Source organism: Bufo bufo, chromosome 1, assembly GCF_905171765.1.
Source record: "Bufo bufo chromosome 1, aBufBuf1.1, whole genome shotgun sequence".
NCBI lineage: Eukaryota > Metazoa > Chordata > Amphibia > Anura > Bufonidae > Bufo > Bufo bufo.
The window spans coordinates 772,291,207-772,315,212 of NC_053389.1; the positions used below are offsets into that span (position 1 = coordinate 772,291,207).

General features: G+C 46.4%; 1 protein-coding gene across 1 annotated transcript; it reads left to right on the top strand.

Annotated features, from left to right (window-relative positions):
- Positions 1-8,583: 8,583 nt before the first annotated feature.
- Positions 8,584-13,865, top strand: LOC120987216. Its single transcript, XM_040415809.1, has 3 exons — positions 8,584-8,827; positions 9,441-9,594; positions 13,232-13,865. The coding sequence occupies exons 1-3, from the start codon at positions 8,647-8,649 to the stop codon at positions 13,779-13,781; spliced, it is 885 nt and encodes a 294-aa protein (XP_040271743.1). The 5' UTR covers positions 8,584-8,646; the 3' UTR covers positions 13,782-13,865.
- The last annotated feature ends 10,141 nt before the right edge of the window (positions 13,866-24,006 follow it).

Consider the following 24,006-nt stretch of genomic DNA (forward strand, 5'->3'; position numbering starts at 1 on the left):
AACAGCAAGCAGGAATGTAAAAAGTCCACAAAACCACATTCCAATGCGGCGATTTTCTTCCTCTGTGCAGCGCAACACTGCACAGCGCTTTTTAGAGGTTTTGAGTACACTTTGGGTAGGATTTTCAGTCCACAAAGTCCACTTGCAATAAACAGGCGAATTGTCACTTTGGTCACAGGGCAACGGTATAAGGCACAAAGTTCACGCTTCTTGCACTAGAAAGCGTGCGTATCCTGTTCGTGACGCCAAAAGAGAGGTGCAGCGTACTTAAGTTGTGTGCAATAGGTGTTTCTGGGTGATGTAGTGCAATAGACACTAACCTGGTACGGCTGACTCTCTGCAAGGGCAGGTATAGGTAAGGAATAGTTCGTGACGCCAGTGCCAAGTAAACGGTGGCACGCCGTTTGCAGATGCAGGAATAAATTGAGGAAACGTAGCTTTAAAACAGAACTCCAACTTTAGTAGTTTTGCAAGCAGAGACAATAGTGGAAATGCAGTTCCTAAGCATACAGTCGATTTTGCAATTCGGTCGATGCAGGCAATTCAGTTATAGCAGGGTAATTACAGAGTGTTGAACACAGGACTTGCAGCACAGGAGCTTGCACTCTAATTCTGTCTGATCCTGGAATACAGCAATTCTTCACCAAGGCCCATTAACCTAATTCTGGCTTTATATCCTTGGCTATGGCTTTTATCAGTACCTCCTCTGTCTTTCTGAGTACCTCTGGCTTTCCTGATCTTTGCCTCTGTCTCTCTCAGCTTCTGGACACTTCCTCAGGCTCTTAGTCTACGGTATTCCTGCTTCTGCATATGGGAATTCAGGAGGGAATCCTCTCCTGAACAACAGGCTTCAGGCCTGGACTTGTCTCAGACATTGTCTAATCTCCAACTGTAGATTACAGATACTAGACTCCGTCTGCCTTGCACTTCCCTGACTGGCCTTATATAAACTAGGGCTCCCTAGCTCCCTCTAGCGACTAGAAGCTGGAATGACACCCCTGCAGGCCTGTACATACAAGTTTCACAGTAACAGGGAAATACATAACATTACATTACATGACATTTTATAAAACTGACATATGCCAACTTCTCCATAACTAAGGAGGGACGACAGCACACCAAGTGACACTTTGGTAGTGACGGGTATTACAGTTCCCGTACACTACAGACACACGGAAACAAAAACGGACACGGATCACGGAACAACGGAACCCCTTTTTGCAGACCGCAAAAAAATACTGTCGTGTGCATGAGGCCTAATCCTGTGTCTCTATATCTTTAGTGGCATAACAGTTAGTGTTCTGAGATGACATTTATTTCATTCCCAAACACGTTTCGGAGCTTACACGCTCCCTCAGCGGCATGTGATGAGACAGAAATACCTTAAAGGAGTCGTCTCACTTCAGCAAGTGGCATTTATCATGTAGGGAAAGTTACTACAAGGCTCTTCCTAATGTATTGTTATTGTCCATATTGCTTCCTTTTCTGGCTGGATTCATTTTTCCATCACATTGTACACTGCTTGTTTCCATGGTTACGATTATCTGGCAATCCAGCTCTACAATATAGGAAAAAATTGTGCAGCGTACTCAAGTTGTGTGCAGTAGGTGTTTCTGGGTGATGTAGTGCAATATACACTAACCTGGTACAGCTGACTCTCTGCAAGGGCAGGTATAGGTAAAGATAGTTTGTGACGCCAGTGCCAAGTAAACGGTGGCACGCCGTTTGCGGATGCAGGAATAAATTGAGGAAACGTAGTATTAAAACAGAACTCCAACTTTAGTAGTTTTCAAGCAGAGACAATATTGGAAATGCAGTTCCTAAGCATACAGTCGATTCTGCAATTCGGTCGATGCAGGCAATTCAGTTATAGCAGGGTAATTACAGAGTGTTGAACACAGGACTTGCAGCACAGGAGCTTGCACTCTAATTCTGTCTGATCCTGGAATACAGCAATTCTTCACCAAGGCCCATTAACCTAATTCTGGCTTTATATCCTTGGCTATAGCTTTAATAAGTACCTCCTCTGTCTTTCTGAGTACCTCTTGCTTTCCTGATCTTTGCCTCTGTCTCTCTCAGCTTCTGGAAACTTCCTCAGGCTCTAGAAACTTCTGACTGTGGTCTAGACTGACTTCTGCACTCCACACTAGATCAGGTTACACTGACTTTCCCTTCCTTGTCTGGCCCTTATATAAACTAGGGCTCTCTAGCTCCCTCTAGCGACTAGAAGCTGGAATGACACCCCTGCAGGCCTGTACCTGCAAGTTTCACAGTGAGAGGAAAATACACACATTACATTACATTTTATAAAACTGACATATAGCAACTTCCCATAATTAGGAGGGACGACAGCACACCAAGTGACCTTTGGTAGTAACGGGTATTACAGTTCCCGTACACTACATACCCCACTGCTTTAAGCTGAGTACGACCTCGTACTCCATCATGGGTCGCCCAACTGGAATCTCTACCTGAAATAGAAAATAGAGACATGCAGGCATACATACATGTAATTCATCTGCATTTACATTTACATCAGGTCCAATTGGCAAAAGTGAAGGGTAGTGACAAGGGGCGTCGTTCTCTTCTCTCAGGATAGTGAATGGAACGGGGGCGCTGACCTGGCACAGCGTAACATTATAACCAGGATAGTCCATGACAATGAATAAGTCCATGATAAAACAGTAGAAAACGGTATAAAAGTTCTTGGAGGCTCAAATAACAAACATGAGTCCGTACCCAGGTTATTTCCATATTAAATCACAGAGGCTCTCATGCGGTGGAGTCCATCTCTGGGCACAATACTTTTAAAAGAATAAGAATCTCAGAGGCTCAGGTACTTTTGAGTCTGTCTCCGGGCACGGTTCCTTAGTATGAAGTTGCACAACAAACGGACAGCAAAGACAAGTGCTGTAATACCCCTGATCAACCTGAAAAGAGGGTGAAGGGTAAAAGGTGCAACAAAGGAACAGGCACAACTTGGCGTGGGTAGCAAAAGCAGGCAGGAGGTCCTGGAAACAAGCCTGGCCTTGCTGACTTTGTAATTTCAGTGGTCAACACCTACCACTGAGCCGTGGACAAACTGGCAGCTGCAACAAAGGACCAGCAACATAGGACTCCTGTCCTGGAAGGGTTAACATCAACTTCTGAAGAAATAAATCAAAGGCCTAGCAGGCTGATCACAGTGGCATATTGTAGCTACTTGGCTCTGCTGGCAGGTACCGTCTGTAGTAGTCCTCTACAGGAGGATGGGCCCACATGACAGTATCAGGGGGCAGCTGCAGGGTAAAGGGGCCCCTAATAGGTATTGGCCCCATAGGCCTAGGGGTAAACCCTCTGGTGGGCCGTGCCGGCCCTGGCATAATCACTGCAGGGCGTGACATGCTTGGCACCGCTGCAGCAAGCGGTCCGGTGCTCTGGGTGCAGCAATTCACGGCAATCGCGGGTCCGGTCTGGGGCACTGACGGAGCGGTGGCAACAGAAGGTGGTCTACGGGTGGTGACAGGCACCCTTACCTCATCCTTCCTCGGCGGTGTCTGGATCCTGGCGGTGTAGGTCTTACGCAACTCCCGCAACTTCTCCTCCAGCCGGACGATCTGCTCACCGATACTCTCTGTGTCGGAGTCGCTGTTCTCTGCTGACGCCGCCGGCGCAGGTACAGTCACCGATGATGCAGACTCGGCCTCTTCAGGTTCTGGACTTGCATCTGGTCTCCGTCCCATCCGGATGTTCTCAAAGGTAGCACTAAGTCCTTCTAACTGTTTTAGCTCAGATATTGTCTTCTCCCGACGAGGCAGCTCGGGGGAAGGATAGGGGCTCACCCATTTCTCCAACACGGTTGGCTGCCAGAAGACGTTTGGCCCAATGAAGGAGCTCCGCTCCTGAAAGGCGTGATGGGCCGGCTCTGGAGAGCGTTCAGGTTCCCGCTCGCAGCCAGAGTAGTCTTCTTCTTCTTCTGCCTCCCAGTCCTCAGAGTTTCGCTTGGGACGGGTCACAGCAGTCGCATAAGGGCCTCGCAGGCTCTCGGCAGGGGTGTATTCCACTTCCTCTCCCTCGCGGAGACTGTGCTGGTACGAAGGGAGGTAGTCTCTCTTGACAGACCTTCGATTCACATAGAGGTCTCTGCCAGTCATATAGTCCTGAATAAACCCGTAGCCACGGGATTTGTCAAACGATAGCACCACTCCCTTTCTCCTTTCCAGGCGGGGTTGGGTGTGCGTATGTTTCTCGTGAATGGTCTTGGTCAATTCCTCATACACGATCTTAGTCTTGGTATTCCGCTTGATAGCGGCCTCTCGAATCTCCGCCATCAGGGAAGACCATTTGAACGATGGCTGGAAAAAGTCCCTCCATGAGCCATAGTAGGGCTCGGGTTCTTTCTCCCTGGTGCGGCAGGCGGGTTGCTCCGGTCCCGGAGCGTAGGCCGGTGGAGCCTCTCCTGGCTCTACACCGGTGTCGATCATTTTTTCAATTACAGGTGCGGACGCTGCAGCAACACTCTGCTCACAATTCAACATGCTCGATCCTTCTGAGGAGAGCGATAGGGTCCCGTCAATTAGAGTAGCCAGCTCCTCCCACTGCACTGGGGAGCCGCCCCCCAGGTATTCCAGTATATGGAAGGCGGTGTCCATGCTGGCAGACATGCAAATGTCCAGATAAGCCGTGGCGCCTGCCCTTGACCTTCTTCCCGCTTTTTCCTCAGAAAGGCGCCAATTTTTCCCGCCTTTTCGGGATGAAGGTGACGCAGCAGTAAATTCAGCAAGCTCAGCGGCCATCTTTAGGTACAAACGCTGTCTATTCACTGACGGCAAGCAGGAATGTTTAAAGTCCACAAAACCACACTCCAATGCGGCGATTTTCTTCCTCTGGATAGCGCAATACTGCACAGCGCTTTTTAGAAGTTTTTGACACACTTTGGGTATGATTTTCAGTCCACAAAGTCCACTTGCAATAAACAGGCAAATTGTCACTTTGGTCACAGGGCAACTGTATAAGGCACAAAGTTCACGCTTCTTGCACTAGAAAGCGTGCGTATCCTGTTCGTGACGCCAAAAGAGAAGTGCAGCGTACTCAAGTTGTGTGCAGTAGGTGTTTCTGGGTGATGTAGTGCAATATACACTAACCTGGTACGGCTGACTCTCTGCAAGGGCAGGTATAGGTAAGGAATAGTTCGTGACGCCAGTGCCAAGTAAACGGTGGCACGCCGTTTGCGGATGCAGGAATAAATTGAGGAAACGTAGCTTTAAAACAGAATTCCAACTTTAGTAGTTTTCCAAGCAGAGACAATAATGGAAATGCAGTTCCAAGCATACAGTCGATTTTGCAATTCGGTCGATGCAGGCAATTCAGTTATAGCAGGGTAATTACAGAGTGTTGAACACAGGACTTGCAGCACAGGAGCTTGCACTCTAATTCTGTCTGATCCTGGAATACAGCAATTCTTCACCAAGGCCCATTAACCTAATTCTGGCTTTATATCCTTGGCTATGGCTTTAATCAGTACCTCCTCTGTCTTTCTGAGTACCTCTTGCTTTCCTGATCTTTGCCTCTGTCTCTCTCAGCTTCTGGAAACTTCCTCAGGCTCTAGAAACTTCTGACTGTGGTCTAGACTGACTTCTGCACTCCACACTAGATCAGGTTACACTGACTTTCCCTTCCTTGTCTGGCCCTTATATAAACTAGGGCTCTCTAGCTCCCTCTAGCGACTAGAAGCTGGAATGACACCCCTGCAGGCCTGTACCTGCAAGTTTCACAGTGAGAGGAAAATACACACATTACATTACATTTTATAAAACTGACATATAGCAACTTCCCATAATTAGGAGGGACGACAGCACACCAAGTGACCTTTGGTAGTAACGGGTATTACAGTTCCCGTACACTACAATTGTGAATCAATATATCTTCTGTAGAAATCTACTACCCATAACCTGCAGAGGGCTCCACAGTCTCACTGCTCTTACAGTAAAGAATCCCTGTCTATGGTAAAACCTTCTTTCCTGTGGATAGAGGACGCTGTCTGATTAGGCTATTTTCACGTACGCATTGAAGGCTGCGTTTGGGGCCCCTGTTGTAGTTTCCGTCAAAAACACTGGACAAAACAACAAAGCATCCTCCGTTATTCTTACAGCGGAGGCTCAAGGCCGCTGCTGCTCCGCTCACCGGTCCTGGGTTTCAGTCTCCCAACAGCCTGGACCCGCTAACTGCTCTCCTCTACTTCCCTGCAGCTTCAGCCGTCGGGGTAGCTCCATTCCTTTGTTAGGCCTCATGCACACGACCGTATGTATTTTGTGATCCGCAAGAAAAATACGGATGACGTCCGTGTGCATTCCGTATTTTGCGTAACGGAACAGCCGGCCCCTAATAGAACAGTCCTATCCTTGTCCGTAATGCGGACAATAAATAGGACATGTTCTATATTTTTGCGGAACGGAAACACGGACATGTGGAATACGGAATGCACACAGAGTAGGTAATCCATAAAAGTGATACAGAGAAAAGGTGAAAGTGGGCAACCTTTACAGGTCCCCTTCCTGATGAAAGGGTCGATAGGGATCCATTAACTGTAACTTGTGCCTATCAGGAAACGTAGGGTGCCATTATGTCACAGACCATGGCAGGACCCATACTCTAATGCTTGGGCAGAATGGCTGGAGCAGGTCGCTTAATCCCTTAGAAGCCGCAGTAGATGCTGACTGCAGCATCCAAATGTTCACAGAGAGAGGTATGGTAGCTCCATCTCTCAACCCATCAGCATCCTGATGACGTGATCGCAGGATGTTGACCGGTTACTATTCAAGTCCCTTATTGTTACATAGGGGCACATTTATTATGGCTAATGTTTCAGATGCCGGTCTTAATAAGCCCCAGCGCTGGCGGTGGATCCGCCGGAGTTATGAAGAGGCACCGGCCTCTACATAACCTCAGCGCATCCACCACTGATTCTAAATGTAGCTAGCATGATATTTAGGTCCCTTTCACACAAGCGAGTTTTCCACGCAGGTGCAATGCGTGACATGAACGCATAGCACCCGCACAGAATCCGGACCCATACATTTAAATGGGGCTGTGCACATGAGCGTTGGTTTTCACGCATCACTTTTGCGTTGCATGAAAATCGCAGAATGTTCTATATTCTGCGATTTTCACGCAACGCTGGCCCCATACAAGTGAACATGGTTATAAGGGAAAATAATAATAAGTAAATTAGGGATGGAGGGGTTAAAAAAATAAAAATGAAACTCACCTCATCCACTTGTTTGCGCAGCTCGTCTCGTCTTTTTTCTTCTTCTTTAAAGGCTTGGGAGGAAAAGGACCTTTGATGACGTCACTGTGCTCATCACATGGTCCATCACCATGATGATGGACCATGTGATGAGCGCAGTGACGTCACCAAAGAATGCTATTATTTTCCCTTATAACCATGTTATAAGGGAAAATAATAAAGATCGGGTCCCCATCCCGATCGTCACCTAGCAACCATGCGTGAAAATCGCACTTGCTTGTGGATGCTTGCGATTTTCACACAGCCCCATTCACTTCTATGGGGCCTGCGTTGCGTGATAAACGCACAATATAGAGCATGCTGCGATTTTCACGCAGAAGTGATGCGTGAAAATCACCGCTCATGTGCACAGCCCCATAGAAATAAATGGGTCCGGATTCAGTGCGGGTGCAATGCGTTCACCTCCCGCTTTGCACCCGCACGGAATTCTCGCCCGTGTGAAAGGGGCCTTAGTCAGGGAGAGCTGTGCTGTAGAAGGGACAGATAGTGTGGGGAACTGAATTTTATTTTTTTGTTAGGCAGGGTTGGTGTTAGAGACCCAAATGTCCTTTTAAGGACTATTGTTGTGTCTGGCAGCAATATAAATATTTTTAGCGCAACCTGCGCTAAATAGCTTGCAATTGTTTGGCCGCTGAGGCAGCGACATTATCTGCGCTACATCTCCTGTGTAACGCGTGCGCAGCCTAAGGCTACATGCACACGACCGTGCTTTTTTTTGCGGTCCGCAAAAAACGGAAGCCGTCCGTGTGCCTTCCGCAATTTACAGAACAGGCGGCCCATTGTACAAATGCCTATTCTTGTCCGCAAAACGGACAAGAATAGGACATGCTATATTTTTTTGGGCGGGGCCTCGGAACGGAGCAACGGATGCGGACAGCACACAGAGTGCTGTCCGCAACTTTCTGTGGCCCCATTGAAGTGAATGGGTCCGCACCCAAGCCGCAAAAAATGCGACTCGGATTTGGACCTGAACAACGGTTGTGTGCATGAGGCCTAAGGGTCCATTCACATGTCCTGTTTTTTTTTTTATCCTGATCCGATCCGCAATTTATGCGGATCGGATGCGGCTCCATTCATTTCAATGGGTCCTGGAAAAATGCGGACAGAACTCCGTGTGCTGTCCGCCTCCGCTATTCCGTTCCGCAGATCCGCAAAAAGAAACCTACGTGTCCTATTATCCGCAAATTGTGGTCCGTAGCCTAATGAAAGTCTATAGATCCGCAAAAAAATGTGGAAGACATGTGGAACCCATCCCAGGAAGTAAGGTCCTGCCCTCAGAGGTCAGAGCAGGCCCAGGCAGAGCTGGAGTCTGTGCTGCAGTCTGCAGAAGTTTTACAAGAAAGACACAACAGTTCATCAAGATGACATCTTTTGATGTTGGAAAATTAATAGTTCTCATAGAGGAACGTCCCAATCTATGGGACACGAGGTGCGATGCGTACCATGATCGGATACGCAGAGACCGCTCATGGGGAGAAATAGGAAAAGAATTAGCCGGATCTGAATGGGACAAGGTGGATTCAAAGAGAAGACAGAACAAAAGTGAAATCATTCAATCTAGTGTATGTGTATAGCAGTGCTGGCTCTCCACCTGTTATACAACTACAACTCTCAACATGCTGAGCTGTAGGGAGTTGTAGTTTAGCAGCTGCAGGTTGGCCATGGCTCTGACATATTGCATATTGGATCTCTAACAAGACTAAATGTAATGTTGATGCATTTTTAGGAAGGCACCTCTGCACATAATGCTCCATATGTAAAAAAAAAAAAAATAAAAGCAGCATTTGCGATGCAAAGTTAATTTATTTTCTGCAAGGGGTTAATCATTTGCAATGCATAAAAATAATGCTCTGTAGAGCTGACTATGGATGCTCATTTTTGCATAGCAAGCAAACCCTTGCAGCAAAAATAAAAATAAAAATTGCTTTGCAAACTGTTGCCTAGCAACTGCTATCTATGTCCAGCTGCCTATGTATCCTTTTTTTTTGCCTTGTAAAAGTTTAACCCCTTGCAGCTAATATATGAACTTTGCAAACTGTTGCCTAGCAACTGCTATGTACAGCTGCCTATGCATGCTTTTTTTTTATTACAGTTTTAAACCTCATAAAAATAAATTAAAATAAGTATTAATAAAAAAAATATATATATTTTTTAGTATCCAAAATAAAAACACGATGGAATACCTGCCGGGATCAATTTCGTCGAGAACTGAATATGAAAAAAAAGCGCGGAGACGGATCTTTGTCGAAAAAACCTTATTTATATACTAACCAGCTCCAATTTTTGAGGCCTATTATGGAAATAAGACCGTAAGTATTATTTTACTAAATATTAAATAAAATCTTGTGGGATTACTATTGTTCAGTGCAGCTACCATAGATCTGAATACTGGATGAAGATTGGTCTCCATACAGTATTCTATTAAAGGGAGTCTTTCACCTAAAATGACCAATTTACACCACAAACATCATGATATCCATTACATTCCCCATATTATAATCCTACTATTCAAAACGCTTTTATTCCATATGCTAATTAGCTTCTGAAGGTGCCCGGGGCGGCGTTTATGTGGCCGGTGCCCATGCCCCACGGTGCTGTTCAAATCAAACCCCTCCCCTTTCACCCCTCTTGCCCGCCCTTGGTTCTTCAGATTCCATCCTCCCGTCATTGACAAATCCAGCGCCTGCGCCGGTCAACATAATCCTCGCGCCAGTGCACTCCATTACCCACTATGGGCAGAGGCAGCAGAGCGTTTAATGCGCATGCGCGGGCCCGTACAGCCCTCTCATGCGATAGTTTACTTCCGCTGGCTAGATCGGGAGGTACGGGCCGCCGCATGCGCATTAAACGCTTTGGTGCCTCTGCCCATAGTGGGCAATGGAGTGCGCTGGCGTGAGGATTATGTTGAACGGCGCAGGCGCCGGATTTGTCAATGTCAGGAGTATGGAATCTGAAGAACCTAGCGCGGGCAAGAGGGTTGAAACGGGAGGGTTTGATTTGAAAAGCGCCATGGGGCATGGGCACTGGCCACATAAACGCCGCCCCGGGCACCTTCAGAAGCGAATTAGCTTATGGAATAAAAGCGTTTAAGCGAATCTTTCACCTGGATTTCACTTAATAAACTATTACCAGTACCTTATAGATTATCCTCATTGTGTTTCCATACAGTCTTGTGCCACTTTCCTGGGATGTATATTCATGAAAAAAACGACTTATAAAGTCCTCGTCTCCAGCTCCTGAAGTCACGCTAGAAGTCAAGGGGGTAGCCCTTCCCTCACTCCGGGCTGTAACTCCCCTGCCCTAACCCATCCTCTAAGCAGTGTAACTGACACCCGGCTCAGTCGCCGGGACCGCGCTTCTACAGGCGGCGCATGCGCTGTCGGACTCAAGCGCGATCCTGTAACTGAATCGCGCGTGAGGAAGAGAAGACAGGCAGGCATCGGGGACAGCGCATGCGCGATTCAGTTACAGGATCGCGCTTGAGTCCGACGGCGCATCCGCCGCCTGTACAAGCGCGGTCCCAGCGACTGAGCCGGGTGTCAGTTACACTGCTTAGAGGAGGGGTTAGGGCAGGGGAGTTATAGCCTGGAGTGAGGGAAGGGCTACCCCCTTGACTTCTAGTGTGACTTCAGGAGCTGGAGACGAGGACTTTATAAGCCGTTTTTTTCATGAATATACATCCCAGGAAAGCGGCACAAGAATGCATTGAAACACAATGAGGATAATCTATAAGGTACTGGTAATAGTTTATTAAGTGAAATCCTGGTGAAAGGTTCGCTTTAAGTGAAAATAGGCGATGGACAGTAATATGAAAGGTAAGATTATAATATGGGGAATGTAATGGATATCATGATGTTTGTGGTGTAAAATGGTCATTTTAGGTGAAAGACTCCCTTTAAGTGATAAACCATGAAGTTTAATTTTTATTGGAGTTGTCTCATCATGTACAATGGTGGCATATTGCAAGGATATACCCTCATTGTCTTATAGGTGCGGGTGCCACCGCGGGTACACGCACCTATATCCAGAACGGAGCATCACAAGGTGGTGGCTGGAGCACTGCGGTCTGGCCACCAACAAGCTGGATCTCCGTATGAGATGAATGTGAGCATACCGCACATGACCGGTGTTCCGTGATATTTCCCTACCCTCGTCACTTCCTGTTGTGACGCGGCCACACCAGATATGGCGTTCCCAGCTTAGGAAGGAGGTGTGCCGTGCCGCGCAGGCGCACAACGACAGGGTAGGGAAGTTTCACACCAGAGTTGGGGAGAAGGGGCCACCTAATGCGCTTGCGCCTTACCTCTCAGCTGGACACCGGCTAACACTGCGCATGCGCCGGGAGCCTCACCAGCGGTTAGAGGGTAGGGAAAAATTACGGGCCAGTGCTAACTACTCCCGTCGGGATACACCGCGCGTGCGCACCAGCGGACAGCGAGATCTCTTATACCGAACATCCATCCGATCACCACGCCAGCACAGTGTGGGGGTAGGGAGATCTGATGGCCATTTGTTCTGTTAAATCTCCCTACCACTCACTGTGTCTGATCATCTGGAGCCAGCTGAGAGGTAAGGTGTAAGCGCATTAGGTGGCCCCTTTTCCCCAACTCTGGTGTGAAATTTCCCTACCCCGTCGTTGTGCGCCTGCGCGGCGGGGCACACCTCCTTCCAAAGCTGGGAACATCATGTCCGGTGCGGCCACGTCACAACAGGAAGTGACGAGAGTAGGGAAATTTCACTGGTAGGGTAATATCTCGGAACACCGGCCACTGGTTCATTTATATGCTTCTGATGGAAATTGACCAGCCACCTGTCGTCCATTTTCTCCAGCTATATAGAAAAATATAGGAGGACCGCTGTGCATGCGCATAGCGCCCTCCTTCAGTATCAGGCCTGCATTCTTGATATAGGTGGGGGTCTCAGTTGTGGGACCCGCAACTATAAGATAATATTCTAGATAGCGCTATGCCTACATTGTCCATGTAGAGAAAAACATAAATTATTTTTTTATCCACTCAGGGCTCATGCACACAACCTTAAGCCTTTGGAGACATACGGTCTGTAAGCGGGACATATATCTCAGAGCGGCATAAATTGTGCTATAGAAAGTGCACGGTATCTGATGATGAGCACGTTGGGCCGCCCGCTGGACTATTGTCCCGCACTGAAGTTATATCATTATTGCGTTACCATAGGCCCGCGGGTGGACCAATGCACCGCATCATTATAACATATTTGGATGTAACGTTAGAATAAAAGCTTGTTCTATTATATTTTTCTTGCGACTCATTAACTATTTAATGGGGTTATTCCAACATACTCTATGGGGGCATATCGATAGGAAATGCCCCCATTGTCTGATAGGTGCGGGTCCCACCGCTGGAACACACACCTACAAGGAGAAAAGAGCGGGGAGAGCTGTGGCAGAAGGACCCCGGGTTTGCCGGGGTCCGTCCACCACCAGGCGCAGCTCCCATAGAAGTAAATGGGAGTGCACAGCGCATGTGCGTCCACCGCTCACAGACTTATATGGAGCCGATGAAAAATGCCGAGCTCAAGCTCGGTTATTTTTTTGGGCGGCTCCATAGAGATGAATGAATGGTGGCTGCGCATTCACGGTGCGCCCTCTTCAACTTTTCCCGCTCCGTTCTCCTTGTATGTGTGTGTCCCAGAGGTGGGGACAATGTTGGCATATCGGACAATGTTGGCATATCGTAGCCATATCCCCCCATTGTCTGTGATGAGATAACCCCTTTAGCTTAATTGAAAATCACATTACATCCGAAGGTAACCTGCATGCATTCTACGTGCTATTTGTGTGTTTCACTGAATGTTTATAGAATATATATTGAGGAAAGTATTGACAATAGAATTTTAATTTTTTTTTTTATTAAAAGAGAAATTTTTTTTTTTTTATTGAAAGTAATATATATATTTTTTTTATAGAACTGTTGACAATCTGGAGGAAGAACCAGCTGAATCCCGTTCTTCTTTTGAACGATGCGGTGAAGCAGTAGAACATGGATCTGATCCAGAAGTACAAGCTTCTCAAACTGCCGTGGATCCCGAATTATCCCAGCCTCCTGATATTTCCCAGCAAGACCAACCTGCAAGGCCTGGGACCACAGAGCAGGCAGGAGCAGATTCGCAACGTCATTCATCTGGTAGACGTCAGAGGGCCCCTCACCATGATTATGCTTTGGATACTCGAGCCATCATTGATTTAAGGGCGCTCGAGTATCTAAATCAGAATCGTGGTGAGAGTAAGGAGGAAGGTTTATTGAGGGGTTTAGCCCCCTATATGAGGCGTGTTCCAGATGAACGACAAACGTGTTGTATAGCGGCTTTAGCAATGTTGCTGGACCTATTTGCAGGGCCTAGTGAACCAATGAATGTAGTGCATCATATTGAAAAAGCACGCGATGATTTAGTTACAGGTGTGCTACATCTCAGCCAACCAACCAACTCCTCTTCCTCCTCCAAGGATTTTTGGTAGTAGCCAAGGATATTCTAGAGATTAATATTACGGAGGGGAATACCCATGTTCTGGAAATGTTGCTGAGGCCAGACGTCCTCCATCAAACCCGTTTAACCGGAATCTTTTTGATCTTTAAATTATTTATGTTTATAATGTTTTATAATTTTTTTTCTATAATAAATATTGTTATCTTTAATCATATAATGTCTCAGAGATTTTTTTTGTATACATTATAATTATTATGGATTAATAATTCAATTTTTAACTAGTTAGCAGTATATTAAGTATTGTTCTTCTGCTTGTTAAAGTGTGATATTTTCTACATTATTCTCCACTGTAGAGCTATCACTACCCGTTGGGGTTGTCTCACTTCAGTAATTGGCCACGTACAGAAGTGAAACTAGCCGTTTAACGGCTAATTATAATAGGATATCCAGTTACCCTTTCACAATATCGATTCACACGCAAGGGAGTTTGTAGTGTTCTAGACGTGTGCTCAACCTGACACCCTGCGTGAAAATGGGTAATGTGAAAGGGGAATATAAAATAAATTATATATATATATAAAAGTAACCAAATTTAGTGAATAATTAGTATATAAAATTTTATTCTTTATAATAATTTTTTGGGCCAAAAAATAAAAAATAATTTTTACTCACCACAAAATAGCTCCTCTTTTTTTTCTGGATGTCAAACACTGGTAACATTATGCGGGTACTATGGTGTCTTAAAAAAATGGTATCATGACAATTTTTTTAAGATATCATTTGTAATGAGGTATTAGAAGGTATTTCAACCAAATGTAATTTTTTTTTTAATTATAATAAAAAAATATATCACTATTAATATATAAAATTAACATTAATAGTGGAATTTGGCAATTACAAAATACCTCAGCCCGCAAGCCCACGTCAAGGGTCCTCATTCTCTTGCGAGTCCCTAATCTAAACTAACATCTAACTAACTAAGAAAAATTAAATTTACTGTGATTTACTATCCAGAATCAAGCTGAAATCAACGACTACCACGGATGGCTTCCAACTGCCACTGTAATGCCCCCTCTTGGGCTGCAGAAATAGTCAGTATAGAGTCCCCGAACAGCTAGTCCAGCCGTTCCAGGTCGTCCAGGCCGGCTCTGGTCTAAAATGACAGAAGATGTCATATTTAGACCAATTTCTGCATCTGTGGAGGCATCGTGAATCCTGGTGAAGTTGTGTAGCAGTACACAGGCCTGTATCACCAGGGTGGCATTGTCCGGATTCATCTGTATGGATGACATGAATACTATCCACTTAGTGGACACTATTCCAAAAGCACACTCCACATACTGACAGGCGCGAGTCAATCGATAGTTGAAGATGCGCTTCCGGTCATCCAGATCGCGTCTAGGGAAGGGCCGATTCAGATGGGGTGCCAATGTGAATCCTTCGTCTGCCATGATCACAAATGGAGCCGGTGGACCTGCAGATCCAGGAAGTCTTCTTGGCTCTGGCAGGACAAGCTGGTTTGCTTGAAGCCGTTCACCCATTCTGGAAGCACTAAAGATACGGCTGTCTGAAGTGCTCCCATAGGCCCCGATATCGACAATTACAAACCTGTAATTACTGTCAGCCAAGGCCATGAGCACCACAGAAAAGCACTGCTTGAAATTGTGCAAAAAACGCGGCCTCCTTGCTTCAAGTCAAGGTAACCATGCCCCCTTCCCTGCCCCTTCGCTGTGACTGACAGCCGGCCGTTCGGCAAAGGCAGCCAAACTTTCGTGCATAAGCGCTGTCAGTCACAGCAAAGGGGCAGGGAAGGGGGCATGGTTACCGTGACTTGAAGCAAGGAGGCCGCTGCCTCCTTGACTTCAAGCATGTGTGGAGAAGCGCGCCAGGCAGGGGATAAAACGTGTAGTACTTTTGCTGCATCTGCCTTCAGGAAGAAAGGCATCATCAGAACCATGCTGCTGGCTACACGCAGATACTGCTGGCGGCTTGGGATGGTTTTGGGAGGTGACAGGTTCCCTTTAAAATAATATGTTTAGGTGACAAACAGCACACCGCCGCAGAGCTGTGGCAGGGTATAAGGGACCAGACTGAGCTGTGGCTCTCGCCACTCAACCGAGAACCAGGCATGGCTGTGTCTGATAATGGCCGTAACTTGGTGGCGGCTTTGGAGCTCGGCAAGCTCACACACATACTATGCCTAGCCCACATGTTCAACGGTTTCTCAAAACCTACCCCAATTTGCCTGAGCTACTGTTGAAGGTGCGCCGCGTGTGTGTCCATTTCCGAAAGTCATCTACAGCTGCCACCGGTCTGGCAACACTGCAGCAGCACTTGCAATTGCCAGCTCACCGACTGTTGTGCAACGTGAGCATGTGCTGGAACTCCACGTTCCACATGTTGGCCAGGCTTTGTCAGCAGCAGAGAGCAGTAGTGGAATACCAGCTGCAACATGGTCGTCGCCTTTCCAGTCAGCTTCCGCTCTTCACAAGTGACGAGTGGGCATGGATGTCTGACCTCTGTGAGGTTTTACGCAACTTTGAGGCATTAACACAGAATGGTGAGCGGCGATGCCGCTATTATCAGCGTAACATCCCACTTCTGTGTCTATTGAAACGCTCGCTGCTCACAATGAAGGAGGACGCTTTGCATGTGGAAGAGGTGGAAATGGGGGAAGACATTACACAGGGTGATAGCCAGACTACCCACCGTTCGTCTTCTCAGCGTGAATTGAATGATGAGGAGGAGCAGGAGACGGTTGCCTCCACTACAGAGGGTAGTACCCACTAGGGATCGACCGATTATCGGAGTTACCGATATTATCATTATTTTTAAAGTTAGCGGTATCGGCATCTAACCTTACCGATATGCCGATAATGCTTCCAGCGCGCTATCACAGAACATGAGCATGCTGCTGTCAGCGCGCTCATGTTCCCCCAGCACAGGGGAGAAGGGGTCACTCTCTCCTTCCCCCCTGTGCTCTGCTGCCAATGAGGAGAGATGGGAGGAGGAGGGGCGGGCGCACTGCGCCACCAATGATAATTAACATCTACTACAAATACAGGAGGCGGTGCCCAGCCTATATGACAGGAAGCTGTGATTAGCGGCAGTTAACCCCTCAGGCGCCGCACCTGAGGGGTTAACTGCTGCCACTGATCGCAGCTCCCTGTCAGAGGCAGGGTGCCGGCTATGTGATTCTGCGCCGACACACCTGCCTCCTGTATTAAACGTTAATTATCATTGGTGGCGCAGTGCGCCCTCCCCAGTATTAAAAAAATTGGTGGCACAGTGCACCCTGCCCCCCCAGTATTAAAATCATTGGTGGTGCAGTGCGCCCCCCCACCCCCCAGTATTAAAATCATTGGTGGCATAGTGCGCCCCCTCACCCCCAGTATTAAAATCATTGGTGGCGCAGTGCGCCCCCCCAACCCCCCCAGTATTAAAGTCATTGGTGGCAGTGGCCACAGAGTCCCCTCCCCTCCTCTTCTTTGGTGGTGCAGTGGCAGCTTCTGATTGGAGCCCCAGCAGTGTAATCCTGGGGCTCCAATCGGTTACTATGGCAGCCAGGATGCTACTGAAGCCCTGGCTGCCATGGTAAGCTCCCTGCTGCTGTGTGTACTGTGCACAGGGCAGCAGGGAGATTGTGAGGTCCTATTCACCCTAATAGAGCTCTATTATGGTGAATAGGACAAGGGATTAAAAGATACCAGGTTCTTAACCCCTTATGGACCGGGCTCATTTTCACCTTAAAGGGGTTGTCCAAGTTATATTTATTGATGACCTATCCTCAGGATAGGTGTCGGCGGGGGTCCGACACCCGGCACCCCGGCCGATCAGCTGTTGCATCTGCAGTGGTGAGCAGGTGTAATGACACCCAAGCCGTCCCATTGAAATGAATGGGATGGCGTGGGTGTCATTAGACCTGCTCACCACTGCAGATGAAATGGCTAGAAGGTAAACAGTGAAGAGGAGGCGGCGCTGGCACTGCGTGCTCCTCCTCTTCAAACAGCTGATCGGCGGGGGTGCCGGGTGTCAGAGCCTTGGCGATCTGATATTGATGATCTATCCTGAGGATAGGTCATTAATAAATATAACTTGGACAACCCCTTTAAAAACCGGGCCATTTTTTGCAAATCTGACCAGTGTCACTTTATGTGTGAATAACTTTAAAACGCTTTTACTTATCCAGGCCATTCTGAGATTGTTTTTTCGTCACATATTGTACTTCATGACACTGGTAAAATGGAGTCAAAAAAATAAATTTTTGGTTATAAAAAAAATTCCAAATTTACCAAAAATTTTGAAAAATTAGCTAATTTCCAAATTTCAATTTCTCTACTTTTATAAAAGATATTAATACCTCCAAAAATAGTTATTATTTTACATTCCCCATATGTCTACTTATATACATATTTGGATCATTTTGTGAATGCCATTTTATTTTTTGGGGACGTTAGAAGGCTTAGAAGTTTAGAAGCAAATCTTGAAATTTTTCTGAAAATTTCTAAAACCCACTTTTTCAGGACCAGTTCAGGTCTGAAGTCACTTTGTGAGGCTTACATAATAGAAACCACCCAAAAATGACCGCATTTTACAAACTACACCCCTTAAGGTATTCAAAACTGATTTTACAAACGTTGTTAACCCTTTAGGTGTTCCACAAGAATTTATGGAAAATAGAGATACAATTTCAAAATTTCACTTTTTTGGCAGATTTTCCATTTGAATCAATTTTTTCCAGTTACAAAGCAAGGGTTAACAGCCAAACAAAACTCAATATTTATGTCCCTGATTCTGTAGTTTACAGAAACACCCCATATGTGGTCGTAAAATGCTGTACGGGCACACGGCAGGGCACAGAAGGAAAGAAATGCCATACGGTTTTTGGAAGGCAAATTTTGCAGGACTGGTTTTTTGACACCATGTCCTATTTGTCCTATTTTAAGCCCCCCTGATGCACCCTTGAGTAGAAACTCCAAAAAAGTGACCCCATTTTGGAAACTATGGGATAGGGTGGCAGTTTTGTTGGTACTATTTTAGGGTACATATGATTTTTGGTTGCTCTATATTACACTTTTTGTGAGGCAAGGTAACAAGAAATAGCTGTTATGGCACCGTTTTTATTTTTTGTTATTTACAACATTCATCTGACAGGTTAGATCATGTGGTATTTTTATAGAGCAGGTTGTTTGTTTCAGGTTTTACATAACAAAGCATTTAAAAAAAATATGATTCTTTAGTGTCTCCACATTCTGAAAGCCATAGTTTTATTTATTTTTTGGGCGACTGTCTTGTGTAGGGGCAATTTTTTTTCGGGATGAGATGGCGGTTTGATTGGCACTATTTTGGGGTGCCTATGACTTTTTGATTGCTTGCTATTACACTTTTATGATTTAAGGTGACAAAGAATTGCTTTTTTTACACTTTTTTTTTTTTTTTACGGTATTCACCTGAGCGGTTAGGTCATGTGATATTTTTATAGAGCAGGTTATTACAGACACGGCGATACCTAATATGTCTGCTTTTTTATTTTTATGTAAGTTTTACACAATGATTTCAAACAAAATGATTTGAAACAAAAATAATCATGTTTTAGTGTCTCCATAGTCTGAGAGACATAGTTTTTTTAGTTTTTTATCTTGGGTAGGGTATGATTTTTGCGGGATGAGATGCCGGTTTGATTGGCACTATTTTGGGGGGTGTATGACTTTTTGATCGCTTGCTATTACACTTTTTGTGATGTAAGGTGAAAAAAATGTTTTTTTTTACACCGTTTTAATTTTTTTTCTTTTACGGTATTCACCTGAGGAGTTAGGTCATGTGATATTTTTATAGAGCAGGTTCTTGCGGATGCGGCGATACCTAAAATGTATAGTTTTTTTAATTTATTTTACTTTAACACAATAACAGCATTTTAGAAGAAAAAAAATCATGTTTTAGTGTCTCCATAGTCTGAGAGCCATATTTTTTTTTTACTTTTTGGGTGATTGTCTCATGTCGGGGCTCAATTTTTGCGGGATGAGGTGCCGATTTGATTGGTACCATTCTGGCATACATACGACTTTTTTGATCACTTTTATTACCTTTTTTGGGAAGTAAGGTGGGCAAAATTTCAATTTAATCATATATATATATTTTTTTTATGGCGTTCACCGTGCAGGGAAAGTAACATGACTGTTTTATAGATCAGGTCATTACGGACGTGGTGATATGAAACATGTGTAGTGCATTTTTTTTTTTTAATCAGTGGTAAATGTGTTTTTTTATTTAGACTTTTTTTTTTACTTAAAAAAAAAAATAATTTGGACCCAGACCCACTTGATTCTTGAAGATCCAGTGGGTCTGATGTCTGTATAATACAATACAGTTCACTATATAGTGTACTGTACTGTTTTTCACTTTACACTTAGGCCTCATGCACACGACAGTGTTTTTTCACTGTCAGTGATTTGGCTTCAGTGGTCCGTGTCCGATTTTGCTTCAGTTGTGTTTCCTTGTGTCTTCCTTTTTTTTGTCTGATAGGGGGAAAAAAAGGAAGGTTAATGAAAAGTGTCATTTTATTGCACAAAGGTCTTGTAGAAAAAAACGGACATGGCCGCGGACACGGATGACATACCAGTTGTGCATCCGTTTTTTTTAGACGGACCCCTTGACTTGAATGGGTCCGTCCTCTGTTTTCCACTGACAAGAATAGGACAGGTTATATTTTTTTGACGGACTGGAATCACGGATCACAGACGCGGAGAAAAAACGGAGGACTATCATTTTTTTTTCACAGCTCCATAGAAATTAATGGGACCTCCGCTGAACTGTGAAAAATGACGGAACGGACGCGGATGCAAACAACGGTCGTGTGCATGAGGCCTTAGTCTGATCAGACTTCTGCCTTTAGTTTAGACGGTTGCCATGGTAACCATCACTCGCTGCCACAACAGAGCAGCGGGTGATGTGATCCCTTCAAGAATCGGGGGCTGAAACGGCACAGCAGCCCCCGATGGGAGAGGGAGGGAGCTGTTAACCCCTTCCATACAGCGGTCCCTATGGACCATGGCATGGAAGGGGTTAAACGGCAATGTGCTGACACTATGCTAACCACTCGGCCATCCTGAGAGAGGGGGCGGGCGGATGATCGCACGCCCGCCCGCACCCCCAGCACCGCCGCACCTATCCCCCCGCACAGCCCACCGGCACATAAGAATGAAGGCTGCAGGGGGGGGGTTAAAAATGAAAAGTTCTGTCATTTTGAAATTTCTGATCCACCGGTCACGGACCGCGGGGATCAGAAACTTCTGAAAGCGCTGCAAACCGCAGGTCTAAATTGACCTGCAGTTTGCAGCGATCGCCGATACGGGGGGGGGGGGGGGTCACAGGACCCCCCTCGGCATTGTCACAGAGTGCCTGCTGAATGATTTTAGCAAGCACTCTGTTCCTATCACCGCCCGCCGCACTGCGGTGATCGGTAAGACACAGGACGTACAGGTACGCCCTGTGTCCTTAAGTACCGGGACGCCCTGTGTCCCCAAGAGGTTAAATAAAAAGTTCAAAAAATAAAATAAAAAAAACACCAAAATATTAAGTATAAATCACCCCCTTTCCCAATTTTACATATAAAATATATAAACAATAATGATTGAACCGTAAAATATATAAACAATAAATAAACATATCACATATTGCCACGTGCGCAAAGTCCAAACTATTAAAATATAAATAAATAAAAATCTCCTATGTGGTGAACGCCGTAACAGAATTTTTTTTTTTCAAAAATGAAAATGCACAGAATATCGGTATAAGTTATCGGCTATCGGCCTGAAAGTTCACAGGTTATCGGTATCGGCTCTAAAAAAAATCAATATCGGTCGAGCCCTACCCACAGCAGATTTATTCCATCTGTTCAGCGTGGATGGGCCAAAGAGGAGGAAGAGGATGAGGAGATTGAGAGTCATCCTCCTGATGAGGACAGTGAAGTCTTGTCTACTGGTACTCTGGCACACATGGCTGACTTTATGTGAGGCTGCCTTTCCCGTGACCCTCGCGTTTTTCCGCATTTTGGCCAACACCGATTACTGGTTGTTCACCCTTCTCGACCCCTGCTACAAAGAGAACTTCTCATCTCTCATTCCTGTGGTGGAGAGGACGAGCAAAATGGTGCAATACCAGAAGGTCCTTGTGGAAAAATTGCTCCAAAAATTTCCAACTGACAACGCTGGCTGCAGAGTACGTAGTTCCTTGGGCAACCGAGGAGGGGAGACGAGGGGAACACACAGCAGTTCCAACAGAGGCAGGGCAACACTCTCCAAGGCCTGGGACAGTTTCATGACACCCAGCCAGCACTCTCAACCTGATGCGCAGCCTAGTATCACAAGGAGAGAAAAGTTTTGGAAGATGCTGAAGGAGTACATAGCAGACCGTGTCAGCGTCCTCAATGATCCCTCTGTGCCTTACAACTATTGGGTGTCCAAGCTGGACACGTGGCACGAACTGGCGCTCTACGCCTTGGAGGTGCTGGCCTGCCCTGCCGCCAGGGTTTTGTCAGAGCGGGTATTTAGTGCTGCTGGGGGCATAATAACTGATAAGCGCATCCGCCTGTCAACTGAAAATGCTGACAGGTTGACTCTTATCAAAATGAACAAGGCCTGGATTGCCCCTGACTTCTCTACTCCACCAGAGGAAAGCGGCTGAACATAAAGGCACTTTAAATGTGGCTTTTATGGTGTATTGAATACACTGTATTCCCATGCACCCCTTCCACCACAAAAAAGGGTATATGGTTCAATCTTCCTTTTCTCGTCCTCCTCCATCATATCATCATGCTTATTAGGCTCTCCTTACTCCTAATGTTTTAGATAGTCAGCTCGGCAGCAAGCCATCAACCATAATTTTTTCGATAGTCAGCTCAGCAGCAGGCCCTCAACCATAATTTTTTTTAAGGTCAGCTCAGCAGCAGGCCCTCACCACTAATGTTTTAGAGGGTCACCAGCAGGCCCTTGCTCCTAATGTGTTTGAGGGTCACCAGCAGGCCAGCAATCATAATTTTTCAAGAGTGTGTATAAGGCCCTCCTTTATGTGTAACAAAGGGTGCCGGTTTCTTGTAATTTTTGGCAGCCCTTTCACTTAGTGCATAGGTGTAAGAGCCCCACTACCTGAACCTTTGTACCACAATGTGAATGAGGCCCTCCATTATGTGATATACAGGTTGTATCGGAGTACCTCTTCCTTGTAATTTTTGGCAGCACTTGTATTCTGACTCCGATTGATGTCATAGCGATTTATCCCTAGTGAGACCTCTATGCCTGGCCTGTATAAGCAGATATAATCACTGCGGACAATCCTTATCAGATAGCTTGAACTCACCAACACCGAGTTTATCTGTGTAAGTTGCTTTATTCTGTAAGCCAGATAACAGAGTACAGCAGAACAGATACATTCCGGTATTGTGCGGTCAAAAGATGATGCTTTTGTAAGCATACATGAGAATACATGTGTACCTGTACATATGGCTGAGCAGTAAGAAGATACAGGAAGTGAAGTACACAGAAGAAGGGGTGAAGTAGTGAAAGGAAATGAATCACAGATATCAAGAACAAGAAAGACAAGTGCATTACCAAAAATGGCCACTAGATGGGAGCATAAAACCACATATAGAATATCATATGAATAGTTCAAAAATTAAACTAATAGTTAAGGCTGCATGCAGCCTGTTATTGTGGGAGGGGCCAGGTCCCCTTACTTAAACCCCCTCGTACAGCTTACCATCACCGCGCCCGCCGACCAGCACTTCCTGTGACGCACGTCACTTCCGGTAAGCACGCGCCCCAGGTAAGTATCACCACGCGCCTCCCGTGGTGGGCTCCGGTCTTTCCGTCTGCTGGGCCGTCGCCGACCGCTGGCCCGCTCCTCCTCATCACCTTCAGCCGCCGCAGGCTCCCCTCTCCGCCGTCCGGTGGCGTCCGTCCTCTCGCGAGAGGCAGGACGCATGCGCAGCGCCTCGGGATTTGCTCACGGCTGCACGCTGGCCGCCCGGGGGGGGGGGGCCGCACAGAGGGGAGCTCTATCCCCCGCCACGGCCGGGCTGCGCACCCGCTGCCCGCCTCCCACACTCCGGCCGGGGCTGTCTCGGCTGACGGCTGCCATGTCCCCGGTTGGGGGCTGAGACATGCGGGCACCTTGTCCTCCCGCTCCGGTGGGGCTGCCGCTGCTGCCGCTCAGCCGGGGTGCTCAGGCAGCCGCCACCCGCGCTGTCCCGCGGCCACATC

Coding starts and splice junctions, on each gene's coding strand:
- LOC120987216 (XM_040415809.1), top strand. CDS start 8,647: ATGACATCTTTTGATGTTGGAAAATTAATAGTTCTCATAGAGGAACGT. Junction 8,828..9,440: donor AAAGAGAAGACAGAACAAAA/GTGAAATCATTC, acceptor TATATTTTTTAG/TATCCAAAATAAAAACACGA. Junction 9,595..13,231: donor CCTATTATGGAAATAAGACC/GTAAGTATTATT, acceptor TTTTTTTTATAG/AACTGTTGACAATCTGGAGG.